We start from the raw sequence: 18,934 nt of genomic DNA on the forward strand, positions 1-18,934 counted from the left end.
CTGCTTCCTCAGGAAGGGGGATGTAAAAGTGCAATTATGATTTACATTTCCTTCATCATTGCCAATAAGCTAATCATATGAGAGCAAGAATGTCTGGCCTAGCCACTATCTATGCAAGTATGCAAAATAAAGAAATGGTTTAACTTTTGAAATTTTACATGGCATTATCTTTGACAATTAGGATTTTTTTTCCAATAATGCATTGATACAAAATGTGAAAGTTAACTTCCATTTATGGGCTTGTGCTTCCGATGAAGTGAGACTTCCATTTGATCGTGAATTTAGCAGAGAGTAATGCTCTCAGGTAGGCAAGGAATCTAACTAACATTTGGGTATGCATTGGAAAAAGTGCTGATTGTCCATTAGGTTTGGTTAGCTTAGTTGGTCTATGGCAGGCTTGCAGTGTAGAGTGATGACAACTGTGTGGGTTTAATTTCTGCACCAGCTGAGATTACCATAGAAGTCCCACCTTTTCAATTTCACCCCTCAGCTGAGGCATGGTTTCCCCTCAGGTTAAACCATCACGAGTCCTCCCTCTCTAGTGGTCTGTATAAAAGCTAAATAAGTGATCAGCGTAATTCATTAAATTAGTCTTTAAGTAACTTTTCTGTATTATTATCCTATTATCATAGTTTGTTTAACAATGATTTGGAGATGCCGGTGTTGGACTGGGGTGTACAAAGTTAAAAGTCACAAAACACCAGGTTATAGTCCAACTGGTTTATTTGGAAGCTCTAGCTTTTGGAGCGCTGCTCCCACAACCACCTGATGAAGGAGCAGATAAACCTGTTGGACTATAACCTGGTGTTTTGTGACTTTTAACTTTGTTTAACAGTGTCTTTGAAGTTGTGTTCTTTCACTACAGCTGTCTATTGCATATAAATCAAGTAGTTTGAATTTGCACTTTCCATGTATGTTCAAAAATAATTGTACATTTCCCTTAGTGTATGACACCCTTGAAATTATCTGTTCCTCCTTAGATAAAAACCAGAGGATGACATATCATTACAGAATTAAAAATTCCACCATTGTCAAAACACAGCTAGAAGTGATAATGTTAAGTGAGATTTAAAAACTGATCTGAAAAACAATACGAGATACAATGATCAACTTTTAATAATAATAGCTAATAGATGCTGTGACGTTGGGAGAACGGGTGTGGAGGGATGGTCATGTGAGTTATTTCAATGTATTATGAAAACTTTTCAAAAGACGTGGTCAGTGGTGCCACTGCAACAAGCTAAATAAAGGAGTGAAGATTCTTGGGTGCAAGATGAAGCTGTGTATTTCACTATTTATAGTTGATGCCACTGTTCTAGTGTATATGTGGCCACCAAATCTGTATTATTATAATAGTTGGGCTGTTCTGTACTCAACTGTATTGACTTAGAACAGTAAAACAATGCGGGAGTGCAGAAATTTTAAAGCTGACTTACCTGCTGATTTCTGCCCTAGGTCCTGATGATCCTAACTTTAACCTGCTCTTCTGAGCAGACAAGAAAATCTCCTGCCTGAAACCTGATGGGTCTTTCTTTACTTTTGCAGGTTGCACTCAGTAAGGCAATCATTTCGTGCTGCCATTGTCAGATGCAAAAGTTGCCCACTGGAGATTAAAAATCAAATAGCTAGTGGAATTTTCCAGATCATCATTACACAAATAAATATGGCAAACAAAATTTCGAAAGCTCACAATATCTGTTTAAAGAAGCAAATGTCATGTGAAGAAAAAACTCTTTCATATTTGAGTACTTATGGTCTGGAACACTGTCTGTCAATGTGATGAAGGCCTTTTCAATTGAGGCTTTCAAGAAGGCATTAGAAGTTATTTAAGTCAAAACAATTTGGAGGTGCCGGTGTTGGAGTGGGGTGTACAAAGTTAAAAATCACACAACACCAGGTTATAGTCCAATAGGTTTACTTGGAAGCACACTAGCTTTTGGAGCGCTGCTCCTTCATCAGGTGGCTATGGAGTATAAGATCATAAGTTACAGAATTCATAGCAAAAGTTTACAGTGCAATGTAACTTAGATTATATAGATTCATGCAGGTTTTGAGCAAAGTAAAATGTAATTCTGAAGTAAAAATTCACCCCACAAACTTATATGTATGTGTGTGCATGTGGGTGCAGAGAGCGGGGTATGAATGTCTGTGAAAGAATGTGAGTATGTGTATGTATACGAATGTAAAGGGGTATAAGTCTGTGAGAGGGTGCGTGGATGAGTTTGGGAGTGTATATGTGAGTGTATGAGAGAGAGCTTTGCATGAGAGGTGGTCTGCATAAATGGATGGGTCTGCAAGAGTGTCCGTGTGTGTGTCTGTACAAGTGTTTGTGTCTCTGTGTGACTGTCTGTCTGTCTGTGAGTGCATAGTGCAGTGCGGTCACCTGTAGTGTGATGTGAACCCAAGATCCCAGTTGAGGCCATCCCCATGGGTACCAACCTTGGTTATCAACAGTGGCTGATGGTACCCATGGGGATGGCCTCAACCAGGACCTTGGGTTCATGTCACACTACAGGTGACCCCACTGCATTACACATAGTCAGACAGATATACACATACTTCTACAGACCCATACACTCACGCAGACCCTCTATCATATGCTTACACAAAGACTCCCACTCTCTTTACACTCACACACATACACATTCTCCCATTTTCTCACAGACACTCATATCTCCCTCAGCACCCACCCACCCACATACACACACAGGTATAAGTTTGTGGAGTGAATTTGTACTTGCAGGATTACATTTTATTTTGCTCAAAAATTTCATGAATCCATGTAGATTAGAATCAGTTTGAACATCAGGACACAGACAGCCTCACACATGGCACCTCACACCTTCAGTGCATTATCTGGGTCAACATGGCACCTATTGTTAAAGTTCACTTGCTAATGTAACTTTAAGAAACTTCTGGAATTTACATATGAAAGAACTGAAACCGACATGCCTATTCTAAAAGATGAGAGACTTAACAAACAATCCATCTTTTTCAATATATGATTTCAGTTACATCACACTGTAAACTTTTGCTATAAATTCTATGTCCTACGATCTTATATTCCACAACCACCTGATGAAGGAGCAATGCTCCAAAAGCTAGTGCTTCCAAGTAAACCTGTTGGACTACAACCTGGTGTTGTGTGACTTTAAATAAAGTAGAAACGATATTTAAAGTCATGGGGAAAAGGCAGGAGAATATCATTATGACATAAAGCTCATTTGGTGAGCTGGTGCAGAGATGAAGGGTGAGTGTCCACCTCTTGAACTGGAATAATACTGTAATTCAATTTGCACACAACATGCTCCCACAAAAATAACATGATCTTGAGCACATAATCTGTTTCTCAATATTGATTGAGAATATTGAATGGTTAAGACTTGTGCAGCAGAGTTATCCCTATCTTCAAAACAGAACAACAGGATCTTTCATGAACACATCGAGAAATTTCACAATTTTGTGTACCCACCTTAGGAGCAAAATTGCTTTTGGAACCTCTTTGGAAATAAACTAACAGATTTTAAAAAAAAGATCCTCCACAGAGAAATGCCTGAAAAATATTTCGAGGTGTTCTTCATGTATAAATTCTTCTTCCTTTTAGCTGTGAGTCACTCTCCAACAAGTGAGAATCTGATTTGTTACATTTTGATGTTCATTATAATTGCCATTACTGAATCCTCCATTGTCAAGATCTTGGGGTTTACAGCCTTGTCTTCAGATAACCTGTTCAGCAATTGCTGGGCTGCCAGTACTGGTGGGAGAGATCATTGTGAAGAGGGCCACGAACAGTGACACACTGAAGCACCACACCACCTTCTCCCCCCATTCCCCTTCCCCGATTACCTGAAAGGAGCTGGAGGCACCATATCCACAAACCTCTACTCTCTCCATCACCAATACTTAGTGGCAGCAGTGTATACTGGCTATAAGATGCACTGCAGAAATTCACCAAAGATCCTTAGACAATAAGTTCCAAACCCACAACCACTTACATCTAGAATGACATGGCAGCAGATACATGGGAACACCATCACCTGCAAGTTCCCCTCCAAACTACTCACTAACCTGATTTGGAATATATTGATGTTCCTTCACTGTCATTGGGTTAAAGTACTGGAATTCCCTCCCTAATGACATTGTGGGTCAACCAACAGCAGCAGATGGACTGCAGAAGGCAGCTCACCGTCACTTTCTCAATGACAACTAGGGACAAGATATAAACACTGGTGAGCCAGCAAGTTCCATGTCCCAAGTCCCATGACCCATGGGGTGGGCGAACTCAGTGACAACTAACACACTGCCTCCACCACCAAGAAATCTTACCAGACCATTGGCCAATCAGCTTGTTTAGAACTGTCTTGTAAACATTTGTTTGGCCCCTTCCACTGACACTCTCATTCGTTTGGCCGAACTGGTCCTCACCCTTAACAATTTCTCCTTCGAATCCTCCCACTTCCTCCAGACCAAAAGGGTAGCCAGGGGCACATGTATGTGCCCCAGCTATGCCTGTCTCTTTGTTGGCTATGTAGAACAGTCAATCTTCCATAATTACACCGGCACCACTCCCCACCTCTTCCTCCACTACATTGATGACTGCATTGGCGCCACCTCGTGCTCCCGTGAGGAGGTTGAGCAATTCATCAACTTCACCAACACATTCCATCCTGAGCTTAAATTTACCTGGACCATCTCTGACACCTCCCTCCCCTTCCTGGACCTCTCCATCTCCATTAATGACGACCGACTTGACACTGACATTTTTTTACAAACCCATCAACTCCCACAGCTACCTGGTTTACATCTCTTCCCACCCTACCTCTTGCAAAAATGCCATCCCATATTCCCAATTTCTCCGCCTCCACCGTATCTGCTCCCAGGAGGACCAGTTCCACTACAGAACAAACCAGATGGCCTTCTTTTTTAGAGACCGCAATTTCCCTTCCCACGTGGTTAAAGATGCCCTCCAATGCATCTCATCCACATCCTGCCCCTCCGCCCTCAGACCCCACCCCTCCAAACCGTAACATGGGCAGAACGCCCCTGGTGCTCACCTTCCACCCTACCAACCTTTGCATAAACCAAATCATCCGCCGACATTTCCGCCACCTCCAAAAAGACCCCACCACCAGGGATATATTTCCCTCCCACCCCTTTCCGCCTTCCGCAAAGACCGTTCCCTCCATGACTACTTGGTCAGGTCCGCGCCCCCCCTAAAACCCACCCTCCCATCCTGGCCATCGCAGGAATTGCAAAACCTGCGCCCATACCTCCTCCCTCACCTCCATCCAAGGCCGTAAAGGAGCCTTCCACATCCATCAAAGTTTTACCTGCACATCCACTAATATCATTTATTGTATCCGTTGCTCCCGATGCAGTCTCCTCTACATTGGGGAGACTGGACACCTCCTAGCAGAGCACTTTAGGGAACATTTCTGGGACACCCGCACCAATCAACCACACCGCACTGTGGCCCAACATTTCAACTCCCCCTCCCACTCTGCCGAGGACATGGAGGTCCTGGGCCTTCTTCACCGCCGCTCCCTCACCACCAGCCGCCTGGAGGAAGAACACCTCATCTTCCGCCTCGGAACACTTCAACCCCAGGGCATCAATGTGGACTTCAACAGTTTCCTTATTTCCCCTTCCCCCACCTCACCCTAGTTCCAAACTTCCAGCTCAGCATTGTCCCCATGACTTGTCCTACCTGCCTATCTTCTTTTCCACCTATCCACTCCACCCTCCTCCCTGACCTATTGTACTCTATGCAACTTTCTCCCCACCCCCACCCTCCGCTAGCTGATCTCTCCACCCTTCAGGCTCTATGCCTGTATTCCTGATGAAGGGCTTTTGCCCAAAACGGCGATTTTACTGCTCCTCGGATGCTGGCTGAACTGCTGTGCTCTTCCAGCACCACTAATCCAAAATTTGGTTTCCAACATCTGCAGTCATTGTTTTTACCTCGTAAACCTTTCAGTCTATTGCAGGCATCAACAATAGAGACCCTTCTCAACAGATGCTCATCAGAATTAAGCAGGAAACTGGAAGAACACATCAGGAAATGGAGAAGTCAACGTTTTGGGATAACCCTTCTTCAGACTATAGTGATACTGTCTGGCTTGCTGTGTTCTTCCAGCGTCCTCCTTGTCTTGGCTTCTAGTGTCTGCAGTTTTTTTTGAGTCTGGCCAATCAGAACCAAGCAGCTTCTGGGTCCTAAAGGCATTTGGTCAAAGTGTAGTCTTCAGGGTGTCCAACTGCAAGAAAGCACATGGTTTTCATTTGTTTCTAGCTGAATGGGGCTTGTGGGAAGTGGGGTTCAGGGTTGGATATAAAGGCAGAACTGTAGCTCTGTGAGAGTAGATCATTGTTTCCTCCCTCCAATCCATGCCTGTAATTAGCCCCAAATTGGTGTAAATATAGAACTCTCCCTTTCAAATTGTCAGGTACATTCTCAGTTAGAATACAAGCCATTTTTCTCACTTGCAGAGAGGACAAATAATTAGGGTTGTGAAAAGTTGAAGTCTTTAAGTGTCCATTAATTGGCCACCTAAGGGTGTTAATTGCTTGCCAATTAGGAAATTCCCACCAGACTTTCTTGCCCATCTCTTAATTGGAAAAGAGAGAGAACGGAGTGATATCTCACCATGGTCAACTCACCCAGTTACTTCCATTTTTGCCACCTCACCACTTCTAGGAAGGGCACATCCAGTCTCTTCAAGTCCTGGCTGATTTTTCTTCTCTTCCACTGCACTCTTGTCTAAAATGATCAATTCAATAGAACAGAAAAAAAAGTCCAAAACTAGTTGCTGATTTATCTTCTATTTTGTAACTCTGCCAAAGACAACATTATATTTATAGAAATTAAAGCTGAGGCCATTGTAAAGTCTGACTGTAGAATCTTCTCTTGAAAATATGCTGAATTATTTTCCAGAAGTCACAATTCCGAAGAGTTCAACAAAATGGGAATAATTTTAACTTCGGGTGATAGTATAAAATGTGTAATATAAACTTAACAATTTCCACTTCCAAGTGAGAAGAAATCAAAGCTACATTGTTCATTATACATTATCCTCAAAGTCAAATTTGCCCCAACAGTGATATAAAGTGTTAGTTTTTCTCAGAAAAGCTCCCTTAGTCTCCCACATGGATTCATAGGCAATTAAGTACAGTGGTACAGTGAAATACCCTAATTTCCATTTTGGCTTGGGTCATTGGATTGATGATTTTGTAATGTTTCATGTGGCTGGTGGATCATGGATCAAAAGAAAAATATATTAACATTCAAGTTTATTTTGATTTTCATTCTATTTCTGTAGAAAAAAGGCACTGATTGTTTACAGATTTTTTATTTTAGGATGTATCTATACTGCAGCCAGTTTGATAAAACAACATAGACTTTTTGTTTTGTGTTTGACTATTAGGCCATTATATGCCTTGATAATTCACCTCTAAGCAATTCTTAAATTACCCATTATTTATATAATATTGTTTATTATAAACATGTTTTGAAGTTGCATATTGAATGGAAACAGGACAGCAGCACACCACACATTGTGACTTATATAACTCAACCACAACTCCATTCATGCTGATGGTCTGGCCAATGCTAGTTTCTCCATGGCCAGTGGAGTGCTCCCCTCAGTCAGTATATAAATCTAGGTCCTTCAACCTCAATTGCCAATTCAACATGACGAGAGGAGCATGCACTGTGCGCATTCTGTTCAATATGATCCACTGTTCCAGACAAGAAGTAGCCCAGAAGGTAAGATTTCAATGATTTTTGTGAAACCAGGATGAGAAACGGTGCACCTCAGGATCCAGATGAAAAACTTAGAACACTACTGTGTTCGACTGCCTTCTGATTGTAGATGTATCCCAGGCCAGAGGCAGGTCAGGTCACTTAGTATGACAGCAGCCCACATTAGGTTGGCCGCCTGGGGCTCCTATCAACACCACAAGAAGCAAACCAGATAGATCTGCCAGTTGGTCATCCAAAAACTATTCATTTAAATATGATTGGCAAATAAAGTTACTCATGTCAATCAACAGCAACATGATAATTAACTCCATTTATACAAATGACCAGTAACTTACTTGAATTTTTTTCAGTTTATTGCCCATATATTACAGATGACTAAAAAAAAAATCTAGACGAAAATTTCTGAGGAGTGGTTAGAAAGTGAACTTGCTACCACATGGAGTAATTGAGGCAAACAGCACACATGCATATAAGGGGAAGCTGAATAAATGCAAGGGTAAGAAATGGATAGATGGACTTGTTAAAAGAATTAGCTGAAGTAAAGGTGGGAGGAGGTTTCTATGGAGCGTAAACGTCTTTAATGGTCTGTTAAGTGACTTATATTACATAAGAAAAAAAATGTTATCCTTTGACTACCATCAAAAAAATTGGGATTTGAGGTGACAGTGCAATCAAAGATTTAAAAAGAGAATGAGACCATCATTTGAAAAAGAAGAAAGTGCAGGGTTACAGGGAGAAATTGGGATTAATGACAGTAGACATTTTTGCTCATTTCAAGATCCAGTGCAACAACATGGGCTGCATGATCACCTTCTGCTCTGTAAAAATTCTGAGATTTTGCATGATTTCACATATCAAAGGGAATGAAGAATATTCTTTAGGCATTACATGTTGATCCCAAAAATAGCATAAACATGTGAAAACTCTGGCAATTTTAAAGTAAACAGAAACATGTATTCCTACAAAGCTCGCAACTCCGATTCATTACTAAGGGAATTCAAAAGGATGCCAAATTTATAATAAATGTTAATGAGTCTCAAATGTAAACAAGCTTTACACTTTACAACATACATCACAAGTACCACACATGAATTTCAGATTCCCACATTTGAGGTTTCCCTATTGATGTTTTTGTCCTGTTCAACTGTCTTGATCTGCAATCATTTATCTGCATTATTCATTGGTTCTATTTGCAGGCGCAGTCAAAAGGTTTCCAACCTGTACAAGTACCAGAAAAGCTATCACAATACAACTATTCTCATGGGCTTTCTGGAGCACAAGCAATGAAACAGCCAGCAACCCCGTCATCTGGAAGACCAGCATCCCAGTCAGAGAAAATTGCAAAGAAAAAACTGACCCCATGGGATGCTGCATCACAGTCTGCTGTTGGTTCAGTAGAGGAAGCATTTTCCAGAAGGAATATCCAAGAGTCAATAGCAAAGAATATTGTGTCAGCAGCCCGCCGAAAGACATTACCTGAGCCTCCAGAGGAATGGAAGGCACGAGTAGCCTATGTACCGCCACTTCCAAGCGGTTACTCATCTGTTGCTGCTTTCCAGGTCAGAAGACCATCGAGCATATCATCCTCAGTCAAAACTACAGCATCAATTCCAACATCTATCAGCCAACAGAGTTCAATGTATAAACTGCCACTAAATTATCAGCAATCACTGACTGATTCAGATCTATCTATTGGGACATGCTCTGAACATGAAACTTCAGGAAAGCAGGTAGCTGATCCAAATTATAACCCTTATCCACGGGGCTGGAAGAAACAAAGATGAAACCATAAAAGAAAAGAATCTTGACCTGTAATTTGTCAGGCATTTCCTCATGTTGAAGATTACTGCGCCATTTGCTTTGACCGGAAAAGTGAACTGGGTTTTTGAAGAGAACATATTGAAAAACGTGGTGTGTGAAAAACTGTAAGATAAACAAAAGGCATTTTGTGGTAGATTTCACCTTCAATCTTGAGTTTTCATTGTGTTATGCAGCACCTGAAATATTTTCTTATGCATATTTTAGTAAAGTGTTGAATTACAAATTGTTAAATGTGGACAAGTGAAAACTATTATTATAGCAAACACAAAGCATTTACAGACAAAGTGAATGCAGTGGATTGGTCTGTATACCGCAGCATTAACCTTATGACATTATTTCCAGATAACTTGCAGCTACTGGCCTTAGAGACAGATTATGAGAGCTTTGGGACATATTGGTACAAGAATGAGCAGCCATAAAAATTGATGTTTATTAAGTGGCAGATGTTATATTTTGCATTGCACAATTTATGGCATTAGAGAATAACTTGGCCAATAAAATGTATGCACAGAATTTGTTGGCTTTGGATGAGTTACAACTCCATAATAGGTTAGAAGGATTAAGATAATACCTTGAGAGGGAGTATAAAATATTTTCCCCAACACAAAGTGACAAATGCCATAAAATAGAACAAATTTTGGGTTTGTTTTTATAGCATTTTAACACTCTGGCTAACAATATATGTGCATTTTGTTTATAATAATTTATTAAGGTCTTGTTCTAATCCCTTATTTGCATATTTGTCTACCCATTGCAATATAGACAATATAGACCAAGAAAAAAAGCAAAGTAACCTTTCAACTCCAAGGCAGGCAGTGTTATGGGATAAGAAAGCAACGTGCGACAGATTTCTTTTTAGCTGGGAAATGTACTGTGCTTTGTAGAAATATTATAGATGTAGGATATTGTGAACAACAGCAATGTCAGAGAAATCTTCAGGAGTATAAAGTAATAATAAACCATGGCAAAAAGTGTAACAAATACATGAAATTTAATCCACTTGACAGACAGAAATGTTGAATTTTTCTGTCTGGATAAAAATTACCCAACAGAATCATGCATGTTTGTTACAACTAAAAAGAGTTAGTCTACAAAGGTAGACACAGACATCTTATTATGGTACTTAACTGTAAACAAAAACGAAAATATATGTACAAAATTGTACTATCAAAATTATTCAGCTCCATTACAACCATCCAAAGTCCACTGACAATTTGTTTATAAATCTAGAGAATACTTATACTAGACTGAAACAAAATTCATGCATACTCTTAAGTCCTACAAATATACAATTCTTTAAAAGTTAGATAAATACTATATTGAAACAAATAATAGTGTACATTAAAAGCGATTGATAGAAATTATATAGGATAATGGGTCATTAGGAAGTTTAGAAATGATGTGGGAAGCATTATAGCCTTTACATTTTGAGCAAACATTACATTTAACTGCTCAACATGAGTTGAAAAGATTATAATGGGTTACAGTATGTGCGATGTGTTTTGAGATGTGATTGCAGAATTAAAGGGGGATGTCGAAAGGTTTTGAATCATTTTGCTTTTTTAGATATTGGGTAAACGTCAGTGTAGTAATTTTTATTGTTAAACTTACAGCTAAAATTGTGATAAACTGACATAAACATTTAGAACATCAATTTTTTTTTTTGATTCATGCGATGTAGATGCTGCTGGCTGGACCAGCATTTATTATCCATGTGAAATTGCCATTGAGAAGGTGGAAATCAGCTGCCTCTTGAACACCTCAGTCCATGATGGGTAGACACATCTCCAGTGCTATTACAAATAGAATTCCAGGCTTTTAATGTTGTGACAGTGAAGGATGACAGTAACATCCCAAGTCAGGATGGTGTGGCCTGGAGGAAACTTGCAGATAGTGGTATCCCCATGTATCTATTGTATATATCCTTTTAGATGTTAGAGTCATGGGTTTGGAAAGTGCTGCTGAAGGAGTTTTTGTGAGTTGTTGCAGTACATCTTGTAGATAGTATACTTGTGAATTGGACATGGAGTGAACACCAAAGATGTTAGACGTGGTGCCAATCAAGCAGGCTACTTTATCTTAGACAGGGGAGGGATTAAACTTCTTGAGTATTATTGGTCCATGATAATTCCCTGGATATTGATATTGGGGATTCAGCTCGGATAATAGTTGGATTCTCTCTTGTTGAAAATTACTATTGCCTGTCAGTTTTGAGATACAAATGTTAGTAGCCACTTATTAGCCCTAACCTGAATGTTGTCCTGATCTTGCTACATTTGGACATGTACTGCTTGTGTTCATGAGGAGTTGCGATGGTGTTAAACATCCCCACATCTGACCTTATGATGGGGACAAGGTCATTGACGAAGAAGCTGAAGCTGACGAAGTAGTTGGGCCTAGGACCACCCTGAGGAACTGGGCTGTAGTGGTACTAGTGCCACCTCTACGTCAAGAGGTGAGGGTTGAAGTCCCATCTGCTCCAGAAATGTCTAATAACACATTTGAGCACATCAATCAGAAAATACCTACCCCAATGATGTGATGTGGCTGAGCTTATTGACCACCAGCAACCATATCCATCATCCTTTTTTCAACAAGCAAGGAGTTTTCCCTCTGATTCCAACTTTGAGTGCAGCATCAACAAGCCAAAACAGTCAAATGCTGACTTGATGTCAAGGGCAGATCCACCCCTTTTTTCTATTTGTTCATGGGATGTAGGTGTCGCTGGCTAGTGAGCATTTTTATTCTAGTTGCCCTTGAGAAGGTGGTGGTGAGCTGCCTTCCTCAACCACTGCAGTCCATGTGCTGTAAGTTGACCCATAATATCTTTAGGGAGGGAATTCCAGGGTTTTGACCCAGTGACAGTGGAGGAACAACAATATATATTTCCAAATCAGGATGGTGAGTGACTTGGAGGGGAACTTGCAGGTTGTTGTGTTCCCATTATTTGCTGACATTACCGTTCTAGATGGAAGTGGTCATGAGCTTGGAAGGTGCCATCTAATGATCTTTGATGAATTCCTGCAGTGCATCTTGTAAATAGTATACACTACTGTTATTTTAGCATCATTGGTGGAAGAAATGGATGATTGTCAATGTCATGGCAATCAAAAGGGCTGCTTTGAACTGGATGGTATCAAGCTTTTTGACTGTTGTTGGACCTGTGCCCATCCAGGCAAGTGGGGACTATTTGATCACACTCTTGTCCTGTGCCCTATAGGTGATGGACAGGCTTTGGGCAGTCAGGAGGTGAGTTACCTGCTGCAGTATTCCTAGCTTCTGACGTGTAGCCACTGCATGTGGCTAGTCCTGGGGTTGAGTTTCTGGTCAATGGTAACCCCCAAGGTGTTAATAATGGGAGATTCAGTGATGGTAACACAATTGTATATCAAGTGGCAGTGGTTAGAATGTCTTTTATTGGAGTTGATCATTGTCTAGAAGTTGTGTAGTGCAAATGTTACTTGCCACTTGTCACCCAAGCCTGGATATTGTCCAGATCTTGTTGCATTTGAACATGGAGTGCTTCAGTATTCATGGAGTCACTACTTCTTCTCATGAGTTTACCTATTTGTCCATATTTTGACCAAAGCTGGAATGAGGTCAGGAGATGAGTGAGCCTAGAGATTGAGCTTCAGGAAGCATTTTATTGCGTAAGTGTCAGCTGATAGCAAGATCAAACACCACTTCCATCACTTTACAGATAATTGAGAGTGGACTAATGGGGTAGTCATTGACGGGTTTGGATTAGTTCTGCATTTTGTGGACAAGATAAAACTGTGTAATTTTCCACATTGCTGGGTAGCTTGCAACATTGTAGCTGCATTAGGATAGCTTGGCTAGAGGCATAGCTGGTTCTGGAGCATGGCTATTGTCAGGATGCTGACAACATCTGTAGCCTTTGCAGTATCCACTGCCTTCAGCCATTTATTGCTAATTACCACAACTAAAATGAATTCAACCCCCTCACCTCCCAATTGGTGTGTAATCATGTGCAATTAATCAATGAGATATAGTATCCTGGCAGCAGTAATGATGTGCCACCTGAATTTAAGCCATTGTGGCAATCCAAAAGGTGATTTCTTGTTGATTAGGGTTTTCTGTTGACCAAATGACTGATGACCCACAACATGCACACAGAGATAGTAGGGCACCAATCAGAATATGATACAGCAGACTATTGATATACTGAAATAATGTTTATGCGGTTTGAACCACCCTGGAGAAGCCTTGTAGTACTTAGCTAGTTTGTATCAGATTCATGGCTGGCATATCAAGGTGTCAGCCAGTGTGTCAATTATTTGATGAGCAGCTAAAGAAAAGGAAAGAGAGGTGCTGAAATAATTGGGGAAGCTGGGAGAAGCGACAGAACAGGAAACAAAGTTAGACAGCCCTGTCTAGCCAGAGTGTCCATGGAAAGTTCATCTATGTGCAATACTGAAGAAAATAAAACTCCAGTTTCCCATTCAGCAACAGTCCCACGTGTTGTCTTCTCATGGTTACTGGCCATCACCATATTAGATTGGCAAAACAGAAAAATAACAGCACACAAAATAAACATTACAAACTGAACTTGTAAATTAAATCATTTCCAATTGAATACAAAAATCAACTTAATCTCAAAATGTGAGATTAAGTGATGATGTTTTTGCATCATCAGCACTCTTTCTCTTTACACAATGGTTGTACAGCCACTGTGTGGTGATGATTCAGATCGTCATCAAATAGAAGGAGAAAGACACAAGTGCAGAGTTGTGACAAGGGTAGTTCTGAGGAAGTAAAAGTGCATTCTTACATTATCTGAAATTGCTAAAGCTGAAGAGATTGTGGGATATGGTAGAAGTTTTTATTATTCATTCATAGGGTATAGGTGTTGTTTCTTGGGTTAAAAGTTTCCCTTGAGAAGGTGTATCAAGCCACTTGTCTTCTTGGATCACTGCAACCCATTTGCCAGAAAAACTTTCACAATACTTGTAGGGAGGGAGTTCCTGGATTTTGAACGAGATTATTATTAATCAAGTGCTGCTTGATAGTACTATTGGTGTCTCCTTTCCATCAACTTTACTGATGGTTGAGAATGTACTTATGTGGCAGTAATTGGATATGTCCTGCTTTGTACAGGCATTATCAAGGTAATTTTCTGCATTGTTTGATAGATGCCAGTGTTGTAGCTATACTGGACAACATTACAGCTTGTGACACTATCATAGGTTATTAGCTCTCCTCAAATGAACAACCTATTTGAGGGAGGTGACTGCCCTTTTCAAATAGCTGCAAGTGTCCTTATGCAATGATGTATGGATAGGAGACTTGCAGCACTGAAATATGCAGAGGTGCCTTGAATTTACGAACATTAAGTCAAAATTTTGATTGATGGAAATTATGATGCGAATAATGAAGAAATGAAATAATATCAGGGGCTAGTGAAATTGATGGAATATAGCATTTGAAGATGCATTCATTGCTCTTGATGCCCATTTGAATATCATTGAATCTTTTTATTGGCACTACATTTTGGTTAAGGGTCAGATGAATCATACATTACAATCCTCGTACCAGCTTTTTGTAACTAAATTATTTTGCTAAAATTTCAACAATTGTATCCTTCCCTGCAGAAAATTATTTGGGGTTTAGTCAAAATTTAACATTTGGTCCTTAACAATCCTGAAAAACTGGCTTAAGTCCCAAAATATTGCATAATGTAAAACATTTTTACATCAAGTATAATGCATCGTTATAGCAATATGGAGTTAGTCATTGCTTGATGTTCTGGTTTTGTATCCTTTAATTGAAAACCATGACAACATTGACAATCATGTAAAACTCAAAATATGAAGACCGTCATACAGTGTTGTTCCGTCCTATCAAACTTATACTGTTTTAAAAAATTTCCATACTTACAAACAGATTGTAGACACATTGTGGATCATATATATAATTGCATAAAAATAGTTGTGATGATTGCACTCATTGAGTGTATGAAGAGAAAAAAGGAACAATATTTGAAGTGCCCTAACTTTGCTGTTTGTGTATACATTTTGAATTGCTGTTCTTTTCTTGAAATTATCTCCAGTATAACTTTAATTCAGCGTGTTGAATTTCTAGCTGTATTACAATGTTTATATTCAAATATATGGGACACCTCAAACATATTACGCACTGAAAACTTATTATACATAGCATGTCACATTTATAAAATGCTAACTTGAGACAAATATTTGTTTTTACTCACAATATTTGTCAATTATGCTTCTGATATAGTGGTACAGAATATCAAGAGCACTTATTTGATTTGCACAATTTGTAATAAAAACTTTGTTCTGCTATTAAAATACTTTTGAAATAAAGTACTTTGTTACTGTATCATTTTTGAAGGCAACAGCTTCTTGAACATGCAAGTATCATTGAGTGGTTAAAACAAAAATTACAAAAAGTCGGTGCCGTAAAAATGCATACACAGGGTATACATGCATTTTTATCTAATTTCAGTGTTTTCAATGACAATTAGTATAGTACAAGTTGTCTTGCAAAACGTATCATTTTCATTTAAAATGTGTAAATATTTGAATCGTTCTCATTTGCTGGATTAATCATATTTGATTTTTAGTATTATGCAGCAAATAAATCATTCTCAATCAGCTGTCATTGCAGCAGTGAGAACTCTCAGCATCCCAGAGTTGAAAGAGGGAACAAATAGATGGGCTCCACCCTTTTACTTGACATCTCATGATCACTAATGAAAGGTGCGTGGAAATTGTAATGGGCTTGGTGATATTCTCCAAGGGTTGAATAATTTGCCTATATGCACTGTGTCACCTCATTAATAGAGAATGGATTACTTGGACAACATGCAGAAGAGTGGCTGGCACTGGTGGAACAAATCTCAGCACAAGTCAGCGTCTTAAAGGATGAAGGAGAGAAAATAAATAAAACAAGTGTATGTTGCACAATTCCTGTGAAAGGGGATAAATCTCAATGCTTACATTTATACCTTGCCTTCAATTTGATTAAGTGCCAACATCCACCATTTACTACCAAATCAGTTACATCAGACAAATTGAATCTCCAGATTCAAACAAAGACCTCTCGTTTTAAGCTCTTCTTATTATCACTATTAAATAATTGAATCCACCATTCAAAATAAGTAAAACCTGAGAAAATAAATAAGCAAAAAAAAACTTTTCATGGCTCTTTCATATAAACAATCCCAATGATTATGCCTCCATGAAATGCAAAAGAGAAATGGATGCCAATCCATAGAAGATAGTATTAGAAGAGATGATAAAAAAAATTAAACTTGAGGCATTGGAAGACTAGAAACTAATGCAAATTGGTGTCATGGCTAACCGTGACTTGCATTACAACATGGTATACTAAATATTTAGATGAACTGGTTACAGAAATTGGCGTAACTGAATTCTGATGTTATAAATTAATGAATGTACACGGTAGGGGGAGAGTTGGAAGTGGGCAGTTTTTGGTCAATCACAGACTTTGACAGTGAGAATGATAAGCCCACAAGGGTGGGTTTGATGACTGAGAAAATAAGTCATCTGTAAAAAGCAAAGATAAAATAATTGACACATCCGGGCACTATGAAGAGGAAAGGTCAATTCTTTTGACATTTTTTCTATACGGTAGGGAATATTATATGAGTTGGTAAAAGTACTTATTAAAATAAAGTTTAAGACTTCCGACATCAGACAGAATATTCTTCCCCAATGATAATTTATTCATCTTGGTTCACTCACTAGGGAAGAATCAAGTGAAGGCCAAGTACAGCTTCAGAAGGAGAGAGGAAACATTAGAACATAGTTCAATCAGCACTACACTTGGAATGAATTTTCTATGCAAAGTTGCAATTACTTTAATAAACATTTGGCAGTAGCCTGCCTTCTCATCCTCTAAAAAGTAGAATGAAATAAACAGATTTTTATAGATTATGATACCCTTCAAAACAACCGTTCAGCAAGACAGTACAAATATACTATATCTATTCTTTCACTTGTCAGTTGACATCAAATAGGGTTAGGGTTAGAACTTTAACAGAAGCTAATCATGTCAACTGTGTTTTGAGGCTGTAAAGTGACTGATTTATCAAATGCTACTGACAAAAGTTGGAAAGATATAATACAAAAACAGGAAAAAAATCATCTTCATATTTGTATATGTAATACTATATTTTGTTGTAATTTATTTGGATTTGGTACTGCTGGCAAATCAGGCATTTTATTAATTTCTAGATGCCAATGGGAAGATTATTGTGGTTTGATACAGTTGAATAGCTTTCTAGGTCATTAAGACTAAAACCATATTGTGCTAATACAGACAAAATTAGGCACAAACTTTCCCTCTCGGTTTATTTTTACAACAATCCAACAAATAGTCATATTTAATATCTTTAATTTCCAAATGTATTAATTTGTTTTGACTAAATTCACATGCTCAAACTGAATTCTAGAATTTGAATTTATGTCCCCTGAATTAATAATTCTGGCCTCCAAATTACTAGTCCAATAACTACAATTTTTTTAAACCTCTATTAGTTGCTTTCAACTTTCAGATTGAAAAGTAAAGCAAAATTGTAGCATCAGCTTGCATTATAGCATTTTACTGTAGAAAAAAAATCACAAATTTCCTCACAGAAGCATACAGATGAGAAAAATCCACAGTAGCCCAGAAGGAAGCTGGAAATGGTGATGAGGATAGAGTATTTGTGATGGCGAGCCAAAGACCATGTCAACAATGTCACTAAATCTTTGGTGATTGGTGGGAAAGTTTGAAGGCTGTGCTATTGGAAGCAATGAAAACTTTGCAGATTTGCAGCCTCCCCAGAACCCAACTAAACAACTTTTCTAACCTTCAGACATTTTTCCCACATTGGGAGTTCGAATTGCTGTTTAGGAAGACAATTCAGTGATTACTGGTGACCTGCCAGAGGCTTTGGAGAAAATGGTTGGCCATCTTTTTTTGGCCATTTTGAAAGGGCTTGTGGTGCAGTAGTAGCATTACTACCTCTAGCCCATGAGGCTCCAAGTTCTAGTTCTACAAAAAACATTCGTGGCTGGAACACATTAGCCATGGAAGATAGTCCCATATCACAGCTGGATTGATTAACAGCTTGTAATTCCTGCTAATATGCCTTATAGCAGGCAGTAAATATAGGAGACTTCCACGGTCAGCCATTCTGTAAAAGGAAATTAAAAACTGCCATGGTACTTTGCCAATAAGGATGGGCCAATCCAACAGAAGTCAATGGATGAATCCTTGCAAAAGTGGGAAGGGAAAAGACTGGCAGACAGAATGAACCAGATTTAGCTAGCAGTTCAGTGGTGCACAGATAGTTGTCCAATAGCA

The 18,934-nt window shown here is 39.0% G+C and overlaps 1 protein-coding gene across 2 annotated transcripts in view; it reads left to right on the forward strand.

Moving 5' to 3' along the window:
- Window positions 1-15,924, forward strand: part of LOC122553132 (synaptopodin-2-like) — a 139,740-nt gene extending 123,816 nt beyond the window's left edge. For both annotated transcript variants that reach the window (XM_087985776.1, XM_043696698.2), the window contains one exon: window positions 8,956-15,924. In XM_087985776.1, coding sequence (XP_087841902.1) covers window positions 8,956-9,543 — 588 coding nt within the window. In that variant the 3' untranslated portion in view covers window positions 9,544-15,924. The remainder of the gene's footprint in view (window positions 1-8,955) is intronic.
- Window positions 15,925-18,934: the final 3,010 nt, after the last annotated feature.

Source organism: Chiloscyllium plagiosum, unplaced genomic scaffold (assembly GCF_037043375.1).
Source record: "Chiloscyllium plagiosum isolate Xiang-an unplaced genomic scaffold, Cpla_swu_hap1 HiC_scaffold_1, whole genome shotgun sequence".
Lineage (NCBI taxonomy): Eukaryota > Metazoa > Chordata > Chondrichthyes > Orectolobiformes > Hemiscylliidae > Chiloscyllium > Chiloscyllium plagiosum.